Here is a 23,030-nt window from a genome sequence, read left to right as displayed (position 1 = left end):
CAGAGACTGAAGGATAACACTGTCCAGCCTGGGTGATATTTTGGCATTAACTAGCTTTCTGTGCGAGGGAACATTAATGCTTATAGCTTTATCATTTAGGTTTAAGTATGAAATTTGATGCATATATATGTTAACATAATTTTTATACTTAAACATATAATCTTCATATGCTTTGTTTTCTTAATGACCTACTGTCAACCTTATTGCCTAAACAGTCTTGAGTTAAAAAACACTTTTAATAATTGATGAAAAATACAAATCCTGCATAGAGAAATCCCAGCTAGTTGTTTTAGTCAAGGTTCTGGTATTTGGAGAAATCAGGCAGAGGGCTTAGAGGGGAAGGGAGCGGGGCATGGGGTTATAAATGATGGTGGAATGTGATGATCATTATTATCCAAAGTACATGTATGAAGACACAAATTGGTGTGAATATACTTTGTATACAACCAGAGATATGAAAAATTGTGCTCTATATGTGTAATAAGAATTGCAATGCATTTTGCTCTCACATATAAATAATAAAAAAATAGAAATCAGGCCTAAGAAACTTTCTTACTAGGCTAAATAATACTTGGAAGTGCTACATGTGACGTATGAATGCATAAATTCAATGGCCTTTTAAATACATACCACTGTGTAAAACAAGCTGTCTTGCTAGTTTATGTCACTCTTCTGTGACTCCCCTAGTAATTGACTGATGTTACCTTCACTATATGAACACTATATTTGCTTTTTTGTTTTATATATCCATAAAACCACTATCATTCCTCACTTAGAAGGGTTTCGGCATGCCAGGCACTTCTCTGCCACTGAAATCTCTTCTTGCCTCTGCCTTCAGGAATACCTTACTTGCATCTTAACCTCCAACTTCTTCCTGCTAGATTGAATCAATCATTTCTTATAATACTAATGGTAACTCTAAATAATGTTGTTTACTTGTCAGTTTGGATTGAGTATTAACTTGGAAACAGCTGAATATTATTCCTTTATAGGATTCAGATTTGGTGGCTTTTTAAAATCTTTTTATCAAATTAGTAGAGTATCAGAATAAAAATTCATAAAAACATCTTGTCTCTGGCTCTGCTTGGTATTTCATAGTAAGTAAATCTTCCCACTAATTCTAATACTCCAAGGGAATGAAATATTTGGAAAGGTCTTAGATAGGCGGCAGCATGTCCTAGATAAAGATCCAGCACTGGAGCCACATAGACTTGAATTTGAACCTAGCTCCACTATTGTTATGTGATATATAGTAAGTGACATGTCAAAGCTTGGTTTCCTCACCTATAAAACGTGAGGAGTAATGCTCACTGTAGAATCTCATCTGCAGCCTCTCTGTGCTTCTCGACCCTGCCATGAGCTGAGCAGCTTTCCTTTACTGAGCCCCTCCCCCAGTATCAGTTGCCGCACCTCTGGCCCAGAGTAAGGAGTTGGCCCTCTATGACCTGAGACCTCTGAAATCATGAGCTCCAAATAATCTTTTCTTCCTCTAAGTTTTTCTTGTCAGATGCTTTGGTCACATTCACAAGAAAGATGATGAAAGCACTGCTGATGACTATTTATGCAAACCGGGGAACAATGTTTGAGCTGCCTTCAAGGACACAGACAAGCCTGTGTGGGTGAAGCATTGGGTCCTTGGGGTTGTTGGAAGGCTGGTTTGACAGTGGAGCTAAGGCATGGCTTGTCCATTAGAGATGAGTTCCTAAATAGTTTATTCTTTCCTCTCTCCAGATTTACACTGTTCTCCTGGGGAAGAATTCTGAGGCAAATGCATGTCCTCAGAACTGCCTGCCCTCATTTCTATCTCCCATGAGCTCCATGTCCAGTGACAACTCATTTCTTGGTCTAAGATCTATGCTCTGGCTCCCTGAGGACCAAATGGAGGGTCGGGGGATGTGAAGGCCAGAGGCAGAAACACAGAACTTTGGATCCACATAAAATTCCCAAGATCCTTCCTTTTACAGGTATGCAGCTGAGTAAAGAGAGAAAGTGGCAGTAAAAGATGTATTAAAATGAGGTTTGTAGCCAAATAAGCCTAAGCTAAACAAAAGTTCTGTGAATCCCTTAATACCGCATATATCAGTTTACTAACCTGTAAAATAGGGAAAAATATATAACTTATATGCCTATTGTTGTGAGACTCCATAAATAAATGCATGTCAATTCCTTAGCATCCCCATCCAAATGGCTTAAACAACTTTGCACTCTTAGATCAGTGATGAATGTAACAGCATTAATAATGATAATTTTATAAGCAGTTTTATTAAGCCGATATGTAAAATATAATAAAAATTAAAAAATATCAAGTTTTCTGAGTCTGATGTTGCTTGCCTGGGATCACTAACTAGGTACACACACATTTATAAACCTTTTTGTATATATAAAGCTATAACATCAATCTGTTTCTTTTTATGCAGGCTGGAATAACACAGGTTAAATACATCTCATTTGCATGGTTCATTTAAAATACATTATGTCATGTATTATCTTATGTTATTATAGCAACATTTTTAGCTCCACTTGGCATATGAGGGACCTTATACTAAGAGGCCACCTACAACCCTGCCTGAAACCAAAGCTGGTTAATGACAGGGATATTACCAAGTCCTTCTGACTCTCAGTCCTCTTATGTGACAGGCAGAGACCGTACAAGCAGCTTTTAATGTTTGCTTTTGTTTCAACTCAGTAGCCAATATCTAGAGACTGCATTGATTTCACTTTGAGGAAACAAAGAAATCGTCATCTATAAGACTAAAACAGAAACCCTTAGTTATGGGAGATGTAATGGGTAGGGAAAACATAAATAAAGAAAATGAGCTGCAATTTATAACCCAAGTTAAACAAAAAGCTCCCCTAAATTTATATCCTCCTGTTTCCACATAATGAGTCAATTAATCTTCTAATGCTTTATAAAAGTAAAAAAAAAAAACACTGCAGCAGCAGCTGGTTTTAATGTTAAAGCTAATTAGGAAAACACATTAAGGCAAGGGAAGTGCTGAAGTTACATTTAGATCAAGAGGGAAGAAGTATGTTCATGTGTTTGTGTTATGGACAAGTATAAAGAAAGAGAAGAGAAATTAAAGCTCATCTTTTATATCCTGCAGTCTGATTTCCCCATGGAAGAAAATCATGTGGGAACATGGAAATGGGTCACTGGTATAAGGAGCTGTTAAGATGAACAGAGGCAAGAGAAGGTTAAGAACTATATTTCACAGAGCTTCTAGACTGACACTTATGACCAAAATTATGGATTTTTTTTATGCCCGAACTGACTGAATACATAAGCCATTTGAGCATCATTTAGCCCCAGTCTATGATTGTCAGAAAAATTTCTTAATTGTCAGATGATTTGCCACCTGTCACTAAGTAGCAGATTTCAATTGCATTTTTAATAACCTTGAAAAGTAGCCTTAGGAAAAGAATATTTCAAAAATACATTATCACTTAAAAACATCTTAACAGATCAAACAAAGGGGAAATTTAGGGTTAATTTTATATTGTTCTGTGGGCTGGGGAATGATACAGGGGATGGAGAGTAAAGGCATATGTTTTGAGATAAAAGTGGTGGTAGGCATTTAATAATCTCTAGCAGCAGGTCTCAAACAGTCAAGCATAGGTGAATCACCAGGGGATCCTGTTACAATGCAACTTTTGATTCAGGAAGCCTGAGCTTCTGCACTTATGAGACCTCCCAGCTGATTCTACAGCTGGTCCTTGTACCAGTTTGAGTGACAGGGGTCTGTGGGCTGCTTATTTCAAGGTTCACATTCAAGGACAGTGATTCTGTCACTGACTCTGACTTTCAGCGGCCTAAAGTAATCCCTTCAGAAACTCTTTCCTCTAGAATAGAAAGTAATTTGACTGAGGAACTTAACCTGTTAGGAATTAGGGCAGCTTTTGGAATTGGCGTTTCGACCATGTCGAGCTTCCAGCTGTGGCGCCTGAGACGGTTGCAACCATTCCCGTGCCACTGGCGCCCTCTAGTGGCTAATGAGACCAGTAGCCGGCAAGTTTAATTGGATTTCCGGCGATTGGATTTCTGGTGATGATAGAAGAAATACTTTACAAAGTTTTCGTAGAATCATAGAGACCAAGAAACAGAGCACCTGCACGGTAGTTATAGGGTATAGTATACAGACTTTGGGAAAATCTGATGGGGTGAGAAACAGTCCATTGAGAACAGCGGAAAATTCAAATATCTTTGGAATTTGGTAAAGATGATATATTTAAGAAATAGTGAAGGAGAGAAAGAGAGGGAGAGGGAGACCGATAAGGGAAGGAGGGAGGAAGGGAGGGGGAGAGATAAGATAGAGATAGAGATAGAGATAGAGATACTAGGAGGAAAGAAAATGAACACAGTTCTAAGTTTGTGAATTTCAAGTCCTATACAATCTTAAATTAAGATTTAATAAGTGTCCGAAAGGACCAGAAAACAAAAAGCAAAAAAATTAAACTCACTAACATTTAATGTGATGCTGATAATCTAACGCAGTGGTTCTCAAAATGTGATTCACATACCAGCAGAATCAGCCTCATCAAGCAACTTTTTAGAACTTTTTAGAAATGCAAATTGTTGGAGTCACCCAGTTCCAGTGCTTCAGAAGTGCTGTGGGTGGGGTATGGTAAGGACCCTTCATGTGATTCTGATGTTCCGGAAAGTTTGAGCCTCCAATGTAAGGAGTTAAGATCAAGTCCTTAGTGTTGCAACCCAATGGATTCCAGAAAATTAAAAAAAAAAAATCAAAACATGACAAAATAACCCTCAACATACAACTACCTAACATACTTTTACAAAAGATTCCTGTTAACAAATTATGTATCAAGGGCATTTACATGCCTGTTGGCCATAAACACAATTTGACAGGAGGATGAAGTGTCCTCCACCCCACTTGAATGTGAGTTATTAGTTATTCATCAAAAGTTATTCTGTTCTACAGCCAGAGGACCTTGCTTCTCCCGCTCACCTACACTGCTCTAGCTGCAGATTTCCAGGAGTCTGGAAGTTGTCAGTTCAGGAATTTTTGGAGTGGAGACTTAGGGTCAATGAAAAGGGAATCAGTTGGGTTCAGAGAGTTCATTTTAACTGGTTGATTTCACCACACCCTGCACATTACTGGAAAACTTGGTGCCCTCAGTGATGTGGAAGAATCTGAAGGGAATACACTTTGATCCAAGCACACACCTCTCCCATGGCCTCCTCACATTCCCCTGACTGGTCACTGCATCTTTTCCACCACTTACTACTTCCATGGTCTTGAGCAAATCTCCCAAACTCTCTAAGCCACAGTTTCCACACTGGATTATTAAGAGTTATGATAGTGCCTATTCCATAGGATCACTGTGACAGTGAAGTAACAGTGTATTTCAGGGATTAACATACTACCTATTTTTTTTTTTGGGTTATCAATTTTAATCATTAAAAGTGACAAACAGCAACAATAGTTCAGCAAAATTGGTTCATAGGGAGCCATGGCATTTGATATACTATAGTTCTTCCATGAAAGTCAGGCATTCTAGCTCATAAGACTATTGAACAAGATTTCATAATTAACATCATGTTATTGAATTTATACATTGTGCATAAAGAAGTAAGCTGGTATTGAGGCAAGACGTATTTATTCACTGTTTATTAAGCACATTTTATTTACAATGGTGTGCACAGTAGAAAGCACTTATGGGGATTGAGTTACCCCATTAGGTCCTGCTTTTGGCCCACCTAGAAAACTGAAATTGAGCCAGGCATGGTGGCATGTGACTGTAATCTCAGCCACTTGGGAGACTGAGATAGGGGGATTGCAAGTTCAAGGCCAGCCTCGTCATCTCAGCAAGGCCTTAAGCAACTTAGTGAGAACCTGTCTCAAAATAAAAAGAAAGAAAGAAAGAAAGAAAAAGGGCTAGTTGTATAGCTCAGTGGTAAAGCTCCTGGCTTCAATCCCCAGTACCCTTCTCCCCCCACCCCCCAAACTGAAACTGAACAACAAATATACCATTTATGGTAACTTTGAAATATTTTTTATAATCCTATTATTTTGAGAAAAGTAATAAATGTATGATTAGTAATTCTCATTATTACGATCATTAATGTTATTAATGATAATAAATTACACAGTAAGTTCTAGACTATGATTTCCAACCCATTTTAATGACCTGTGTCGATTTCATTCAAGTGAAATGGGTAAGTTTCTAATTGTTCTCAGTCAAAAGAAGTTATTGTAAGTTTTTTTTTTTTAACTGATGGTCTTATGTTTGATCTTAATTGCTTCTATTTTTTAACTCCATTTTTGCAGTACAATGAGTTTTAACATGAGTTTTATAAAGATAATACTCACCTCCAAATCCAGGTCTTATTGCAAAATCATGGTCCTCTATGTGGAGGAGTTGCTTATATTTCAGGGGCCTCACTTTGGTACTGTCATCCTTCCTCATTCTAGCTTCTTGTTTGCTGTCCCACCCCAAGAAAAAAAGAATACTTTTTAGATATAGTCGCTTTTGAATTTGGTGGGGGTACTAGAGTTTGAACTCAGGGGTGCTTTACTGCTGAGCTACATCCCCTAGTCCTTTTTATTTTTTTTCTCTTGAGACAGGGTCTTGCTAAGTTTCAGAGGCTCTCACTAAGTTTCTGAGGCTGGCCTGGAACTTGAGATGCTCTTGCCTCTACCTCCAAGTCACTGAGATCACATTCACATATTCATGGACCCCCATCCCAGAACAACTAAATCGGCTTTCATGGAAACAACCAAGTCACTAAATAATTTTTGGGATTACTGAAGTTGAACAGTCTCTGTATTAAAACAGTGAAAAAAAAATAAAAACATTGCAAAATTGTAAACTGATGAGAAAAATGTTTTACAAAGACAAAATAAAAAGGAAATTTGGAGCAGGCTGAAATCCTGGCAGAATGGCATGCAGAGGTTCTAGGACACAGGGATGGCAATGCCTGGACCCACGCAAGCCAAACTGTGAAGGATGTAAAGTGTATTTTTAACCATAGTTCTCTAGGGCAAAGACAAGGTGAAGATGGCCTCTCTGTAAGTGTCCTGATGTGGGAACAAAGTCCTGTCTCCCTGGGTCTGTGAACTTGGGCACACTGCTGGATTCTCAGACTCACTTTTTTCCCTGAGATACCTGCTTTCCCAGCGACTCTCTGAGTGTGGAGGCAGTGTCTCAGAGAGCCCACCTCCTCTGTGAGCTCCAGTCTTCTTGTGCAGGAGACCCTCCTCAGATTCCCCTTCTAGAAAAAATATCATGGTGGTCTGCAGTCACAGTAAGGCAAGACTCTCATGGGACTTCTGGGTGAATCTAGTTACTCTGAATTCCCAATATCCATCTGGATAAACAAATATCTTCTTTAAGCAATCGAGGTCAATTGTAACTCTAGACTGCTGGAGGCAATTTATTCATTTATTTAATTTGGGGGGGTACTGGGGATTTAATTTTTTTTGTGTATGTGCCTGTAATTGAAACCAGGGTGTTCAACCACTGAGCTATACCCCCATCCCTTTTTATTTTTATTTACAGACAAGGTCTTGCTAAGTTGTGGAGGCTGGCCTCAAACTTGGAATCCTCCTGCCTCAGCCTCCTGAGAGGCTGGAATTCCAGGCCTACGCCACCATGCCCAGCTGTAGACAATTTTCTAACTCAGTAAAATTACTTTGATGGGGGAGAATTTCAGTTTGTGAGCAGTTGAAGAGATGTGTCTGGGCATGTGGTCTCCTGAGATCATCCAGTGTGGTCTTTCAACGGGGCAATTTCTGGAAATTTCTGAGGTCTACAGACATACTTTTTCTAATGATAGGAATAAAGAAACTGGGAGGAAAAAAATCTGATGTTGGTAGAAGGCATTAAGTTTGACTCTAAATATGTCAAGACATTTTATCTTATGAATAATGGAACACATAGAACTATTTCTTTCAAGAAGCTAAACTAGAAAAAATCTTCTAGGGAGCTAAAATGAACTATTTATTAAAAAAGTAATAGCAGCTGGGTTTTATTAAATGCCTACTATGTTCAAGGCGTCATGGCAGATGTTTTGTAAATATTATCTTCTTTGGCATGCATCCAAAACATCTGGTTTCCTGGGCCTGATGCCCAGAGTTTCTGATTCAATAGCTTTTGAATATGAGAATTTGCATTATAACAATTTCTCAGGAGAGCCACTGCCCTAGAAAATAGTAGACATTTAATAAAAGCTAGTTATTTGCTATTATTTTAAGAAAAAATGGAAATGCAAATTTGTAAACTTAAGAAAATTACTCCTTTGCTAATAATATTTTAATAATACTATTAAATGACATGTCACTGATGTATCCTTTATAAAACTTATCTCTCCATGAGATTGAAAAGAATAAATTTTAATTAAGAATTCCAAGAACACTGAACACAGAGACTGTTGTGAAATGCTCTCTTGGCAATACTTGAAAACACAGGCATCTGTTTTTGAACTAAGGGCTCTTCTGATACAGGATGGGACATTCCATATTTATCTATTTTTACCATTTTTAAAATCTCATCTATTTCCCAAAAAGGAATTTGGTGCTTGTATACTTACCCTCTAAAGGAATTTTGGAGATTACCTGCTTCTTTACATATACATAAATAGACCTCTTCAGTTTTTCCATCATAAGTTTTAAAATTACTTAAATATTTATGACTAAGAGAAAACTTATAGTCATCATTTAAATGTAGCCAATGAATTTGAATTATTTAAAAATATATAAGCAAACTCTTCTTTAAAATATTAGAAATTTTATAGTGTTTCTGTTTAGTGATTACTCTTTCTTTTCTTCAAACTTGACTTTCCATCTTATTTCCCCCATAGAAATTTATGTATGTATGTATGTATGTATGTACCAGAGATTGAACACAGGGGGCTTTCTGAAACCCAGGGCACTTTATCACTGAGTAACACACTCAGCCCCTAGTCCTCCTTTTTGAATCAGGGTCTCACTAAGTTGCTTAGAGCCTCCCTAAATTGATGAGGATGGCTTTAAACTTGAGATCCTTCTGCCTCTGCCTTCTATCTTCGGGGATTATAGGTATGTGTCATTGTACTAAGCTTCTCCATAGAATTTTAACCACACCATAATATGTCTTCTCAAGAAAAATGTGTGTAGATTGAAATTAACTTTTTGTTTTGTTTTGTTTTCTATAACCATTACAAATGAAGTAAAGCATGGCTGAAGTAAATATCGATTCTTATTAAAATTAAGAATGAAATTTTAGTGGAAGTACATTTGTTTATGAAATGATGGTATATTTTTCCTAATTCTTTTATGTATAAGTAAATGGATGTTACTTATTGCTAGAATGAAACTGAGTTTGTCAAAAATTTTGTTTCTATTTTTTATTTTTAATAGATGAAATGTTGAAAACATTTGTTCATATATATGTAATTATGTGGAATTTAATATTTTAAATGTTGTCTTAGCAATGTAACAATTATTTAAATTTCTTCTGACATGTTTTTCAAATTCGCATTGTATTATATATCAACAGTCATTTTTAATGGGTTTTAACTAACAAATTAATTAGGTTCTTTCTCTCTAGTTTTGTAGAAATTAAAAAAATAGTAAATCATCTAGTTTGGAGAAGGATGCATCATACAGTCATCCCTTTACTTTTTGGGTGGGGGGAATGTCTCTTTGTACCCAGGAAGTTATTACACACTGGGGCAATGCACAGAGTAGGATCTAGGAAGAGAGAGAGAGAGGTACACTTTAACTTTTTCAAGTTGGACAGAGTAATCACTAAAGACAGCTGAGTTTTCAGGAGGAGTTTTAGCAAAAAGATCAAAAGAAAGTTAAACTGTTTAAAAACTATGCATGTCCACCTGTCTCTCAGGTAGCCTGCATGTTCCCATAGAGATAAACCTCAGGAATATAGATGCCTGGTTTAAAGGCCTCTGTCTTATCAAAATACATTAAAAAGTTAATGAAATAAAGACAGAAACAAAACAGAAAAGAAGCAAATACGTTTACTGAACAGCAAATATTTATTGCTGTTACTTATATGTGCAGAGTATCAGGTTCAGCCCAGAACTTTCTAGTCTTATTCCAGGTATGCAATATTTTAAACCATTCTGTGTACCTTCTGGCCTCTTCCCCGTTCTAGAAGAAATGACTTCAGTTTTCACAGTTACTGAGAGAAAGCTATTGAATAACTTCTGTCTGAGGAAAAGCTCTTCCAGAAGTCCTGATAGGATCAAACAAAGAAATCTCAACTGATGGAAGACGGGTACATCAGCATTCTTAATCTTTGCCTTAGCCCACAAAGTTCTGTGCACCTTGTTGGAGAGACAGAGGTGTACCTCTTGGTAATAGTTCAGGTTTTCCTCTGACTTAGGACTTCCTCTTAAGTCTCAGGGGAACTAAGAAGGTCTCTGAAGAAAGATTGGGAAAGATTTTTAAAGTACTGGAATTGGTTGACAGAAAACAAAAACACCTAACTCATTCTGATGATTTAGACTCTCATTAATGAAAGGAAAAAAATCTCATATTAATTGAGTCACACTTTGTTGAATGCTTTACAGAACTGTTTTCCCAAGAGTTTGGAGACCTGTATATTTGATTAGTCCACTAGAATCAGAACTTAAAAACAACTAGGCCTCACATGAATAGACTATTTACCCAAGGGAGGTTGTAATTAACAAGTATATTTAAAAGTTTAATTGAAAGAGTTAACAGTGGGATACCAATTAAAACTACAACTACTATTTTATACCTATTAAATGCATAGAAGACAAAAAATAATGTTAGTACCCTATACTGATAAGCATATGATGAAATGGGAGTATTTAAACCTTACAAGTAGGAGAATAATTATTGGAAAACTATTTTAGAATTTAATCTCAGGAGCCATAAAGATATTTTATATGCTTTGAATCAGTAATTCAATCCAGAAAAATTATAAGTTTTATTAGTAGAGGAAATAAATACATGAGTGCAAATATTTCTTGCTGTTACTTATAGCAGTGCAAAGGTGAAAATAAATGCTCAATATTGAAGGAGTTAATTCTCATTCTTTAATTCCAATTAGTAATATGAAGTGTTGAAAAATATTAGAGTATCTATGAAGCAATGAGGAAAATGCTTAATTTAAGAAAATATAAAATACTTTCTATGCTGTAACTTTAACCAGGTATATGAATTAGGATTGAAAGTCAATTTAGAAAAGAGAAGCATAATGGAGATTATTTTGGTACTTTTCCATGCAAAAACCCATTACTGTTATAGTGTTATTTGTGTAATGATTTATAAATGATCTAGACCAAGTTGAACCTTCTCTCTAGAATTGCTTACCTTATCACTCTTCTTGTCATTCTAGAAGCATGTCCTATTGTTAACATGGTTATTTTTTCTCACTTTGATATGAACCAGTGCACACTGAAGCACAGTTTATTGTTCCAAGCATATAGGCAAACTTTAAAATAATTTTATAGACATTATTTTTCTTTAGAAAAATACAAAATATAACCAAAAAGTTTATTAGAATGATAGATGCAAATCCAAGGAATAAAGTAAAAAAGTGGGAAAATCAGTTGGTTCAATGTTTGATTAAGAAAATCTTCATAATTATGGATCCAATGTGTATTTCCAGGTCCCTGATGCTTGTGAGGTGCCTTAGAGAGGACATGACACATTAAATAGAGTGACTCTTGTGGCCTTATGTAAGTGCTCTGAACACCTGAACTCTGGGAATGCATACTTGACTTTAGTCAATAGCCCATCTTATATAAAGGAAAAACCTATGCAGATGAACGTTTCTGTGAAAGAGCCAACCAGGGGAAATGTTCCAGTTGAAACACAGCAGTTCCTATATCTCCCTTGGTCTCTGTCAGCTCACAAGTTCAGTGGTGATGCCTCAGTTTCCTTATTTGCAAAATGAGAAAATTGGACCAGATTAAGAGCTAGTCTGCAGACATATTTTGGAGATCTCCTATGATATATTAAATTGGAAAATCTCATATGAAAACCTAGACTCCTGTTTCCTTTGAAAAATCAGAATATCTGGTAACACTGCTCAAATTCTCTTATAAAAAGAGAAGCCTGAACCTGATGAGACACACCTCAGAAGAGCATATATCCTGCAATTGGAGTTTCTGCTTCTCTCTTCAGTCTTACTTGCTTGCAGTTGCACTTGAATTTGCAATCTCTAGGTCCTTACTGACTTTTACAGTGAGTTTAGGGAGAGGTTGATAGTTGTTTAACAAATGGCTCTCCAGGTTTAAAAAAGCCTTAATTTTTAGTGTTTATTTATATCAAGTGAATTTTGTTTTATTTCCATGAAGTAGAATACTTCCACAAGTTACTGAACTTCAAGACAGAGATTGTCCCTATTATAGTACATATATAACAATATGGCATGGAATACTATGGACTAGCATATTATAGACTAATACGGTATGGCATAAGATGATATGGTATGGCATATTGAAGTAATTCTACCATAGAGATATACTAAACCTAAATAATCTCAAGACCTTAGACGATAGCAAAATTTAGTAAAGTAATTAGGAAGTGGTGAGTCAAATATTTATTGCCTTTGAATTATAAATAACCTATTTAATTATAAATTTATACAACTTAATTTTTAATATTTTTTAACAGCATACAAATTTTATGAAAATTTATCAAGCTTGGTGGCACAGATTCTAGTGCTCTGCTGATTATTCTTAAGGCCAGGGTCAGTGTGTCATTCCCATGGTATCCTCAACCCCCAACGCAGCCCTTCATGTGAATGTCACTCAATAAGATGGTTGAAAGAAAGACTACGTATTCAATGAGTCTATATATCTCCTCCTTTCTGCATTACTAGGGAGCCAGATTTTCTCCTCAGGCAAAAGAGGGACATTTTCATTTGCCAAAATTTTCTTTGTTCACCTTCTTCCCTGCTTTGTTTTTAAGAAATAAAAGACATTTTTGAAGCAAAGATTTTAAAAGAAATCTTTAGATTAAGAAAAGTGAATGTTCATATAACAAATAAGGTTATATTCTGAATGAAAATAGTTAATAACAAAGCACTTAAGGGCTAGATTGCATGAAAGTAGGTTCAAGATGATGTGTATCAATTCAAAGTGAGGGATAAAAATGTACTACATAATTTTCAAAGGAAGACCATGACTTCTTTTCATGTTCACTCTGTTAGTTCTTTTGCATTAGGAAGGGGTAGGTTATTAACTCATTCATTTCTTATTTGTTTGGTAATCAGGTTGGATATTGGGGAAAAACCCTCACATAGTAAATCTTGGGCTCTTTTCTCTAGAAACTACCCTGTATAGTAATTCATGTATTTTTTTTTTTTTTTTTTGTCAAATGCTTTAGAATCTGCACAAGAGATCCTGAGTGACAGCTCAGAAATTGGCTGGCTGTATTATTCACTCAGGGAAAGTGCCTGGTTTCCTTCTAAGTGGCTACTTCTGGTTTACTCAGTCCCCAGTGCCCTACAGGATTTTTCTTTGAAGAACAAAAGAAGCAGATATAAATTTTAATGAATTGTATTCTAGTTTGTGGCTCACAGGGGCATTTCATTCAGGATATAAAGAAGCGAAAACAAACATGTTAGACCTCTTGTAGCAGAAACCCGGAGCGGGAGGGGTTTCCTCTGGAGGAAATCTGGCTTGCATAGTCTGTGAAATTTTCTCTTCCTTTTAACGGGATCTAAAACGAGGCACTTAACAGAAGAGAAAAATTTCCACCCTGCCACAGAGAATTTATGTTCCCTTACTGTCCTTAAAAGACACTTAAAAAGTGTCACTTAAAAGACACTTAAAAAGTGGGCAGATTTTTCTGCAGAGACACTGCCTTCAATACTGTCCTTAGTTTCTGCCATTGACAGTGGGCCACGACAGTGGATTAGCTTCTATAACAATCTTTCTTCTCGTCTAAACATTTACTCTGCAGATTGGACAAATCCCCCACAGTTTAAATGGCGCATGATATTTAAGCAGTCTTCATTTATTTTAAAATTAGATAAAATATACTACATGAATTGTATAAGTAATCTGGGAAAAAACCCCGCATAGTTTGGTGGTAGAATACTATATTTCCCAAATATTTTTTTTTTTTTTTTCTAATTGCCCCAGAGACGGCTCTGAAGTGGTTAAACTGCACAAGACCTTACCTCATTTCAAATCGGGAGTCTGGGAGAATGGAAGGAAAATGTGGGAGGAAGGCCTTGATGTTTTAAGAGCAGAGCAGGAAGTCAGGACTCTAGTCACTCTTCCCTTTCAATGTTGGTCCATTAAAATTTCAGAAGACAAGTGTCACAATCCTGTATTCTCTTTCTTAATCTTCTGGTGAATATTTTTATAAATATTCAAGGTGTGAGGGCAATCTGACTGAAACCTTTGTCACTTCATTGACTGCCAGAATTGACTGGAGGATAGTACCTCTCTTCTTCCCTCACTTTCTCCTTCTGGGTCTTTTTTTTCAAAATTTTGTATAAAGACCTTTTCAAAGACATTCCTTGGTTTTAAAGCATGTATGGGTAATAGAGTGACCAATATTTTCAGGTTCCAGTCTGAAGGGATTCTTGGAACTGTAGTGCTAAAATCTGCAAAGTCCCAGCAGATAGTAAGTGATGGGTAAGTCACTGGAACCTATAAGTACCTTCCTCACCACATATCCAGAAAACTCTTGGTTATTTATGGCAAAATAACAATGGTGATGTGTTGATATTTTGGAGGGTATTTTAAATGTGTGGAAACTATTCTCTAAAGACAACACATGGCCTTAATGCCTTTTGATACTATCTCAATATATGATTCTATATGATAGTACTTGACCTTAAAAGAAATTGCCAGTTAGACTATTTTCTACTAAAAAAAATCTGAAGAAACATTAAAATGTCATTATTAATAATAAATGTGTTACTCATGGAAGAAATACGTTTTCTGAAAGAGGATTCCTACATGAACCACTTAATGATATTCTCCAAAATTGGTTAAAAATAAGCATACAAACTCCAGCAGAGATGCAGGATTTTTCTCTTTCTGATGTCCACCAGGGGGGACTTATTTTGATGAGTGAATGCTATTTTCAGAGATAGACACTGCCACAAAGATGTATTTCCATTAAAGACATGTTTCTGGATTTCCAATAGATCTGAAGCAGCTGATAAGAAAAACCAGAAAATACTTGCATGGACTAAACTGTGGAGTCTTACCGGGTGTGTTTCACTGAAGTGGAGCACCGGTGGGAGGTCTTCTTGGTGTGAGAAGCAGCAAAAGCATTTGATATCAATGTGATCCAGACGTAGGTGAAGAAGACCAACTGGGAAGCGAGGACCATCTCTTCCAGAAGAAAGGAATGCAGGTGGATGCAGCTAGTATTGTTACTGAGATTTCTTCTTCATGTGTCTTTAAAAAAATAGATAGCATGCCAAGTTAAAAAAAAAAAAAAAAAAAAGAAAAGGAGCCACTGCTTTCAATACTCTCCTAGTTTCAGTAGATTAGGTAGAGTCACATCATTTACAGGCTCATGTCTGTCTAGATCATCTGAAATTTAAAGAAAACAAGGTAGATTTTTCATTTTCGGTTTACAACCTTTAGTCCCTCTTTGCAGTGAGGGTTCTTAGTGAGATGCTTTATCCCTTCCCTATTCAATAAACTCTGGGCTGCAGTCCTGGGCAGACGAAGAAGCGAGGTTAGGCATTAATCCTCTTAATCCAATGCAATATCATTTGAATATATTTAATGACTCTGTAAAGTAATATGCTTAATATGAGAAAAATATGATCATTAATCTTAATTACACATTTCAAGACTGTTTTTTTAACCCTATGACTCATTTTAATCCAGAAAGGAATCCTTTTCCCCCAAAGCACAAACTGCTAAAGCACAAACAAAATATTAAATTATTACTTTTGTCAGGTAAACAATCATATTTTAAGATGATGGCCTATTCAATATTTGAGAACAAAAGCAATTCAATTTAGCCAGGCATGGAGGTGAACATCTGTAATCCCAGTGGTTCAGAAGGCTGAGGCAGGAGGATCGGGAGTTCAAAGCCAGTCTCAGCAAAAGTGAGGGGCTAAGCAACTCAGTGAGACACTGTCTCTAAATAAAATACAAAATGGGGCTGGGGATGTGGCTCAGTGGTTGAGTAAGTACCCCTGAGTTCATCCCCGGCATGCTACCCCCCAAAAAAGTGGTTCAACTTAAGGTTCAGCATAGTAAGCAACCCAATAAATAAGAAATGACTTAGTCCTGAGCAGTGTGCAAAGCACATACTATTACTATTAATTTATGTATGTATGCATTCCTAAAGATACTTGCCTACATCAAGCAGAAATATTCTCTGGAAATATTCCCTGCATGTAATGCAAAGTACCAGTGAATGCATATGTCAGTAAAATTAAATTTCTCCAACTGGAATACCACAAGGTGAGCAGTGTAAGTAATAAGTGACCTGTTCACTAGGATTTAGGAAGAATGTCATTTTCTTCCCAGAATACAGTGTTGTGAAGGAATTTCTCAAAATTTTAAAAAATATTTATTTTTTAGATGTAGTTGGACACAATACCTTTATTTCATTTATTTATTTTTATGTGGTGCTGAGGATCAAACCCAGGGTCTCACATGTGCGAGGCAAGCACTCTACCTCTGAGTCACAACCCAAGCCTAAATGAAATTTCTTAAAACCCTTTTTTTCCACATTGACATGATCAGGTTTTTAAATGTTAACCAACCCAATCGTTGTTGTAGTTTTAATTCTAATTTCCTCATAGCTAGAGAGTTTTGAACATTTTTTTCATGTATTTCTCTGTCAGTAAGTGTTCTTCTTTGTTGGAGCAATGGAAAGACATTACGAACAGCTGCTGGTCTTAGCTACTATCATTTTGGAGGATAGAGAATTACACTGTGGTAATATCTCATTCAGAGTTTGTTTGCAATATCTTCCACTTCAATATTCTGATGGGATCCTGGGCTCTGGCTCCTTGGCCCCAGTGCTGTTACTTAGGTCTGCTGTCTGCCCTGAGTACCCATGATCTGTACCAGCACTTCCCAGAGAAGTTCTTGGCTATCCTGGAGATGTTGGGTGGAAAGTGTTCTGTGCTAAATGAGTTAGTGGAGTGCTATACATTTTATTTCCCTATGAGAGAGGCACAGTTCTCATTATGTGGTACAGTGAAAGTGCTCTTGTTTTTTAGTAACAAGGAGGATGTAAGTTCACAGACCTATTCTCCATCCCTATCTTGCTCCATCTTTTGGGACCACTGACACACCTAGTCTCTCCCCACATCTTGAAATGCTTTCTTCATCTGACTTCTGGGATGCTCTACTCTTGTTTGCCTCCCTCTCTGATCATTTTCGCTCAGTCTGATTATCAATTTCTCCCTTTTATGTCAGATCTTATAACACTGGAGCGGCCATAAGCTCTTGGGTACCTGTCTTGTCTAGCAACTCAATCCCTTAGTGATCATCAAATCTCCAGACTTTAAAGTTTCAGTTAGGAACATTAAGCTTACAAAGTATATTGCACATCACAGTGACCATAATTGATTATAGTGTATCGCATATTCCAAAATTGCTAAAAGAGCAGATTTTAAATATTTTCACTACAAAAATGGTTAAGAACATGAGGTGATGTATATATTAGCTTCCTGTAATCATTCTGCGATAGATGCAATTATCAAAACATCACGTTGCAGCCCACACATACAATTCTTGGCCAATTAAATATAAAATCCAAATGAAAAAGAATTGTAAAGAAATCACGTCTTAGAAAACCCAAACTAAAACCCAAACCAAAATCATCTAAATACCAAATGTTCCCAAATTTATATCATTAGTCTTGGCTTTTCTCTCAAAATTCCAACTCTTATCATCTAGATTATCTGTATTATAAATTCCCCTAACAAATTTGAACCTTTGCTCAAATGTCATTTATTTATTTGAAACATATCCTGGTCACCCTTTGGAAAAAATCAGTATACTCCCTTTCCTTCTCAAACATGTGTTACCAGTCTCTCTTAGACCTCACTTAGCATGTTTTATATAATATATATGTATATATGTATAATAATATATGCATTTATATTATTATATAACATATAATAAAATATATGTATACATATACAGTAAAGCATATGTATACATATACAATAAAATATATGTATACATATACAATAAAATATATGTGTACATATACAATAAAATATATGTATATGTATACAATAAAATATAGAGTTTATTGTTCAGAGTCTGTCTCATCTTGCTAGAATGTGAGTTGTATAAGGAAATAATATTTGTCTGTTTTATTCTCTGGAGTATCCCGAGCACTTATAACCATCTTTGGCATAAAATCAGTGTTTAATAAATATTTGTTGAATAATGAATGAATGTTAATATATTAAAGACTATAGGAAAAACCCTGTTTAATTCTGTGTTTCTCTATTTTACTTTACCTCAAATCCCCCTTGAAAAAAATTCACAATAGTTACTAATATTTTTACAGAAGTGCTCCTTCAGAATACCCAGTTGGGGAAATTCTGACTGACAGGTCAATCCATGCTTAACATCTCTTTCTTATCAAAATTCTACAACCTACTATCTTAAAACTATCTTTGATGAAACATTAGTAGTTGATAAAGAGTAAGCAAGACATTAAGTAGGAACTCCTTGAAGCAACAGCTTCACCATAAGAACGAACGTCTAAAGTAGTAACTGTCTACATTACAGAACTCAGTGGAGCTTTGGGGTCAATTTTTTTTTCAGAAATATCCGACAGATCATATGCCTCTTAACTTCAATCTTGTTAGGATGTCCTGGTTGTCTCCTTATGCATAGTAGAGACAAATCAGCAATGAGGATTTGACTGACCTTTTTATTGAATAATATTTTCTGTGCCAACTACTTATATGAATATTAGCACTAAGGAAGAAACAAAAGGAGTTTATGTTTTTGGTGATTAATCTTATGTGGAAAATGATTTGTATAACAATAAAATAAGGCAATGTCTTAAATTAGACAGAGTTGGCACATAGATGGTCTTAGGGTTTCAGTTCAATTACAATAAAGCATCTGTCTGTGTTGCTGCTGAGTTGGCTTCTTAACCTTATCCCGTTAGTACTCTCCTTTGCAAGCCCAGTAAGCTTCTTAAGGAAAAAAAGCAGAAAACCACATCTGTCAAAATTAGAAAGCAGTAACTACCAGGAAACAAAATGAATCATAGGATCCCTGGAGAATTTTGTAATAGTTTACACTCTCCCTTGAATAAATTGCCTCCTGCTCACTCTTCTTCCACTCCGGTGATATCAGGCAGTTTGAAATTTTTTGGCAAGGAGCCGAAGAGAAAACTTGGAATAGCATGGCTTTATCCCTGATATTCATCTCAGAATATGTAGTTTTTATTCTACCTAAAAAGGGGAAGTGAATAAAAAGACAACTGAAGTTTTATTTAAACTGTATTAAGTATGTCTAACCTAAACAAATCCCAAGCTTCCAGAAGTTTCCCAATGTGGTTTCAGGATGTCACATAGGCAAATATATTGAGCTGAAATTGTAGTCATAAAATGTTGAAATAGAAGGTACTTTGGAAATCATTTAGACTAACCCTTCCCCCATCCTTCTATCTTTTATCTACCATCCTTGGTATTAGTGGAGGATAGTTTCTAGGACAACTGAGGATGCTTAAATCCAAGGATGCTTACACAGCACACCATAGCATTTGCATATAATCTGCACCCATACCCTAACATACTTTAAATCATTCCTAGATTACTTATAATGCCCAGTACAATGTATATATAATGTAAAGGTAGAGTATATATGTAAATAGTTGTTATACTGTAATGTTTAGGAAATAATGATGAAAAAATGTCTGTACATGTTCAGTACAGATGCAATTGTTTTCTGAAAATTTTGGACCTAGGATTGGTTGAATCCACAGAAAAGAAGCTATGGATATGTAGGGCCAACTGTGTGAATGAACTAAGACTTTAGAGACATTAAGTGATCAGTCCATTTGCTTTCATTTTTTAAAAATTTACTTGCTTTGGTATGTTGGAAATATAATCGAATGTGACAAGTACATACAGTAGGGGTCATTCTCTATTCACCCAAAAGACTGCCTCACACAGCAATCCTGTATTCTCTTCTGGTTCCTAGCATTCCTGGAGCTTCAGTAGAGCATCACTCCTTTCCATCATTCTATTTTCATTCCCCTCACACCATCCCTGAGATAGAGAATCCGCTGTGATAGGCATGGGTACATGGAAGAATCTTGCTCCCTTTTAGAGGAAAGTGAGTGCATGGCACTGAAGCCCAGCAATTTTCTTCATGGTGTAATAGTGCAGTGTGACCACTAGATGGAAGCAGAGGCCACTTAAAGTGTAATAGTACACTATCACCACTAGATGGAAGAAGAGGATACATAGTTCCATACAGATCTTAGTGTTGTCAAAGCACTGTCTTCCTTATGAAAGGAAAAAAGTGAATGATGAATTGTTTGTAATTAACAACACAAGCAACATGAAATGAAAAAATTAATGATGTAATTCCAAAGGACCCAGGAAAGAAATAAAAATTATGGTATATAAAAGAGAGAAGGATGGGAGTGGGGTTAGTCTAAATGATACCCGAAGCTCCTTCCATATTGATATTCTATGACTCTACAATTTCAGCTGTTATGAGGAAAATGCAACTTTATTTTGACTGACTAACGATATTTATAGTTTTCTCTGAACATTAAGTATATATTTAATTTTGGTTTCTTACTTAGACCTAAGAGATGTCCTTTATTTCTTGGAATACTAAGAGATAGAGGTGAAAACACAGGAAAAATAAGCTTTTTATCCAAATAAAGTGCCTATATAAGTAATATTTTAATGGCATTAGGTAAGGCTCTAGGAAACTTGGCTCTGAGAGAGGATATGTAACTTTCTATAGGATTTTTAGAAAGCTTTTTAACTTGCTTTTCTGATTCATTAAGCAGGTAGACTTAGGTCATTTTTGAGAACTTTGAGGAGGCAGTAAAACATACTAGTCAAAATCTGATCTTTGATATTAAATATCCTGGGAAAAATTCTTATTCTTACATTTATTAGTTGTGTGAATATTGATGATAACCTAATATTATTCTTTGAGTCTGTTACTTTATAGCTCAATCAGATTGATAATATTAGGATTTACCTCATAATTATTGTCAGGATTAATGTGACTATGAATCTGGTACATTGAAAATACAATAATTAAAATGATCAATCTTAACTATCAATGTCATTCATCTTTAAAGTTTAAGGTTATCTTTAATCCCTTGCTTTCAAGTCTTGCTTTTGTGTGTGTGTGTGTGTGTGTGTGTGTGTGTGTGTTGTACTGCGGATTGAATCCCCTAGCTGTTTTATTTTGAGACAGGGTCTCAGTAAGTTATTCAGGGCCTTGCTAAGTTGCTAACCTGGCCTTGAATTTGAGACCCTCTTGCCTCAGTCTTCCAAGTCTGAGATAATAGGCTGTGTGCCACCATGTCTGGTTGCTTTTGTGTTTTTTTGCTTCAAAACTACTGCTACTACTTCTCCTCCTCCTCCTCTTTCTTCTTTGAAATATAGAACACCATGAAATAAAAAATATAATTATGGATTTTAAGGAGAACACACAAATAAAGGGGCAGAAAGCTTATTTGAAGAAATAATGGCTGAAACTTCTGAAATATTGTGGTATTGTGAAAGTAAATCCAGATTCATGGTCAAAAAAAAATATCAACTTAAAGGAAATTATATTCAAAGTGTCAAAGGTTAAGGATAAAAATACTTAAAGCAGCAGTAGAAAAGCAACTTACTCCATATGAGAAAAAAACTGTAACACTATCAGTGGATATCTCAGCAGAAAATTTGCGGGCCAGGACAGTGAAATGACATATTGAAAGGACTGAAAGAAGCAAACTACCAAGAAATGATACTATAACCAGCAAAATTATCCTTTAAAAGTGAATGAAAGACAAAAACTTTCCCAAACAAAACCTAAGGGAATTTATCATCAGTAGACCTGCACTTAAGGTCAAATTGAAATGAAAACACATACAACACAACTGACTAAGTCAGGAGAAGTAGAAAGCCTGAACAAGCTTTGGCTTCATCTCCATGATTCCATACACTGTCCTCTTAGGCAGCCTCCAGGAACACCAGCATTGCCACACTTTGACTTCCTTTAAAAGGCCTTCCTTTCAATCTTGGTGAAAGCCTCCATGACCCCTTCATCCAAGCATCCTCCTTTCTTGCAGAATAAGCACCCTGTGATTGTCACCAATTCTGCTATCAGCTTGCACAATACTTGTCCCTCTGAAATCATGGCTGCAGCAGCCTGAGTTCCTGCCCAGTTCAGCATGGTGAAACAGCTTCCTAATCCCCAGCCCCATACAAGAAGAGCACCCCCATGATCTTGTCTCAAAAGAGCTTTCATTCTGCCCTTTTGATCCTGTGGTGGATGTGGTCTGGCAAATTCCTGAGATGCCCTCAAGCCATCTTTCCTGTTGTCTCTGTGAAAAGTACAGAGTATCTCTTTTGGGGCTGTAATCTTTTCAACAAGCTCTGGCTTGGCTCCAGCTTTACATGGATTTTCTCAGCCAAACTGAAGATTTTTAAAATCCTTTAGTTCATTCTGTTTTCTGCTCCCATTTCCTATAACAAATTTGTTGAAAACCTGCCAGCAATATTCATTTCATGGACTGAGTGCTGCCTTGAAATTTTCTCTGCCAGCTTAATTAGTCCAGTACTTTTAAATTCAGCTTTACATAAAATCTCAGGACCTGGGCAAAATGTAGCCAAGTTCTTTGCCAGAATATAACACAAGTGGTCTACAGTCTGGTTCCAAATAGAGTGCTCATCTCCCTCAGAAACCTCATGAGCACAGTCGATATAACTACAGCATCCTGGTCTCTTGAGCTCCCACAAGAATCACCCATTAAGTTCTGCTTACAACATTCTAAAACTTTTCCAACTTGCCACAATTTCCAAAGGCTTCTGAACCACATGGTCATGTTACTCACAGGAACGACCTTGCTCTGGGTACCAATTTTTGTTTCAATTAACTTTTGCAT

The 23,030-nt window shown here is 36.2% G+C and overlaps 1 protein-coding gene across 1 annotated transcript in view; it reads right to left on the bottom strand.

The window, feature by feature from the left end:
• Window positions 1-15,287, bottom strand: part of Gabrr3 (gamma-aminobutyric acid type A receptor subunit rho3) — a 43,940-nt gene extending 28,653 nt beyond the window's left edge. The window contains exons 1-2 of the mRNA XM_076868493.2: window positions 15,163-15,287; window positions 6,330-6,442 (exon numbers count right to left, since the gene is read on the bottom strand). Of these exons, the coding sequence (XP_076724608.2) occupies window positions 6,330-6,442; window positions 15,163-15,287 (238 nt within the window). The remainder of the gene's footprint in view (window positions 1-6,329; window positions 6,443-15,162) is intronic.
• Between the last annotated feature and the right edge of the window lie 7,743 nt (window positions 15,288-23,030).

This window comes from Callospermophilus lateralis, chromosome 10 (genome assembly GCF_048772815.1).
Source record: "Callospermophilus lateralis isolate mCalLat2 chromosome 10, mCalLat2.hap1, whole genome shotgun sequence".
Classification (NCBI taxonomy): Eukaryota; Metazoa; Chordata; class Mammalia; order Rodentia; family Sciuridae; genus Callospermophilus; species Callospermophilus lateralis.
This window is presented reverse-complemented; position numbering and strand designations above follow the sequence as displayed.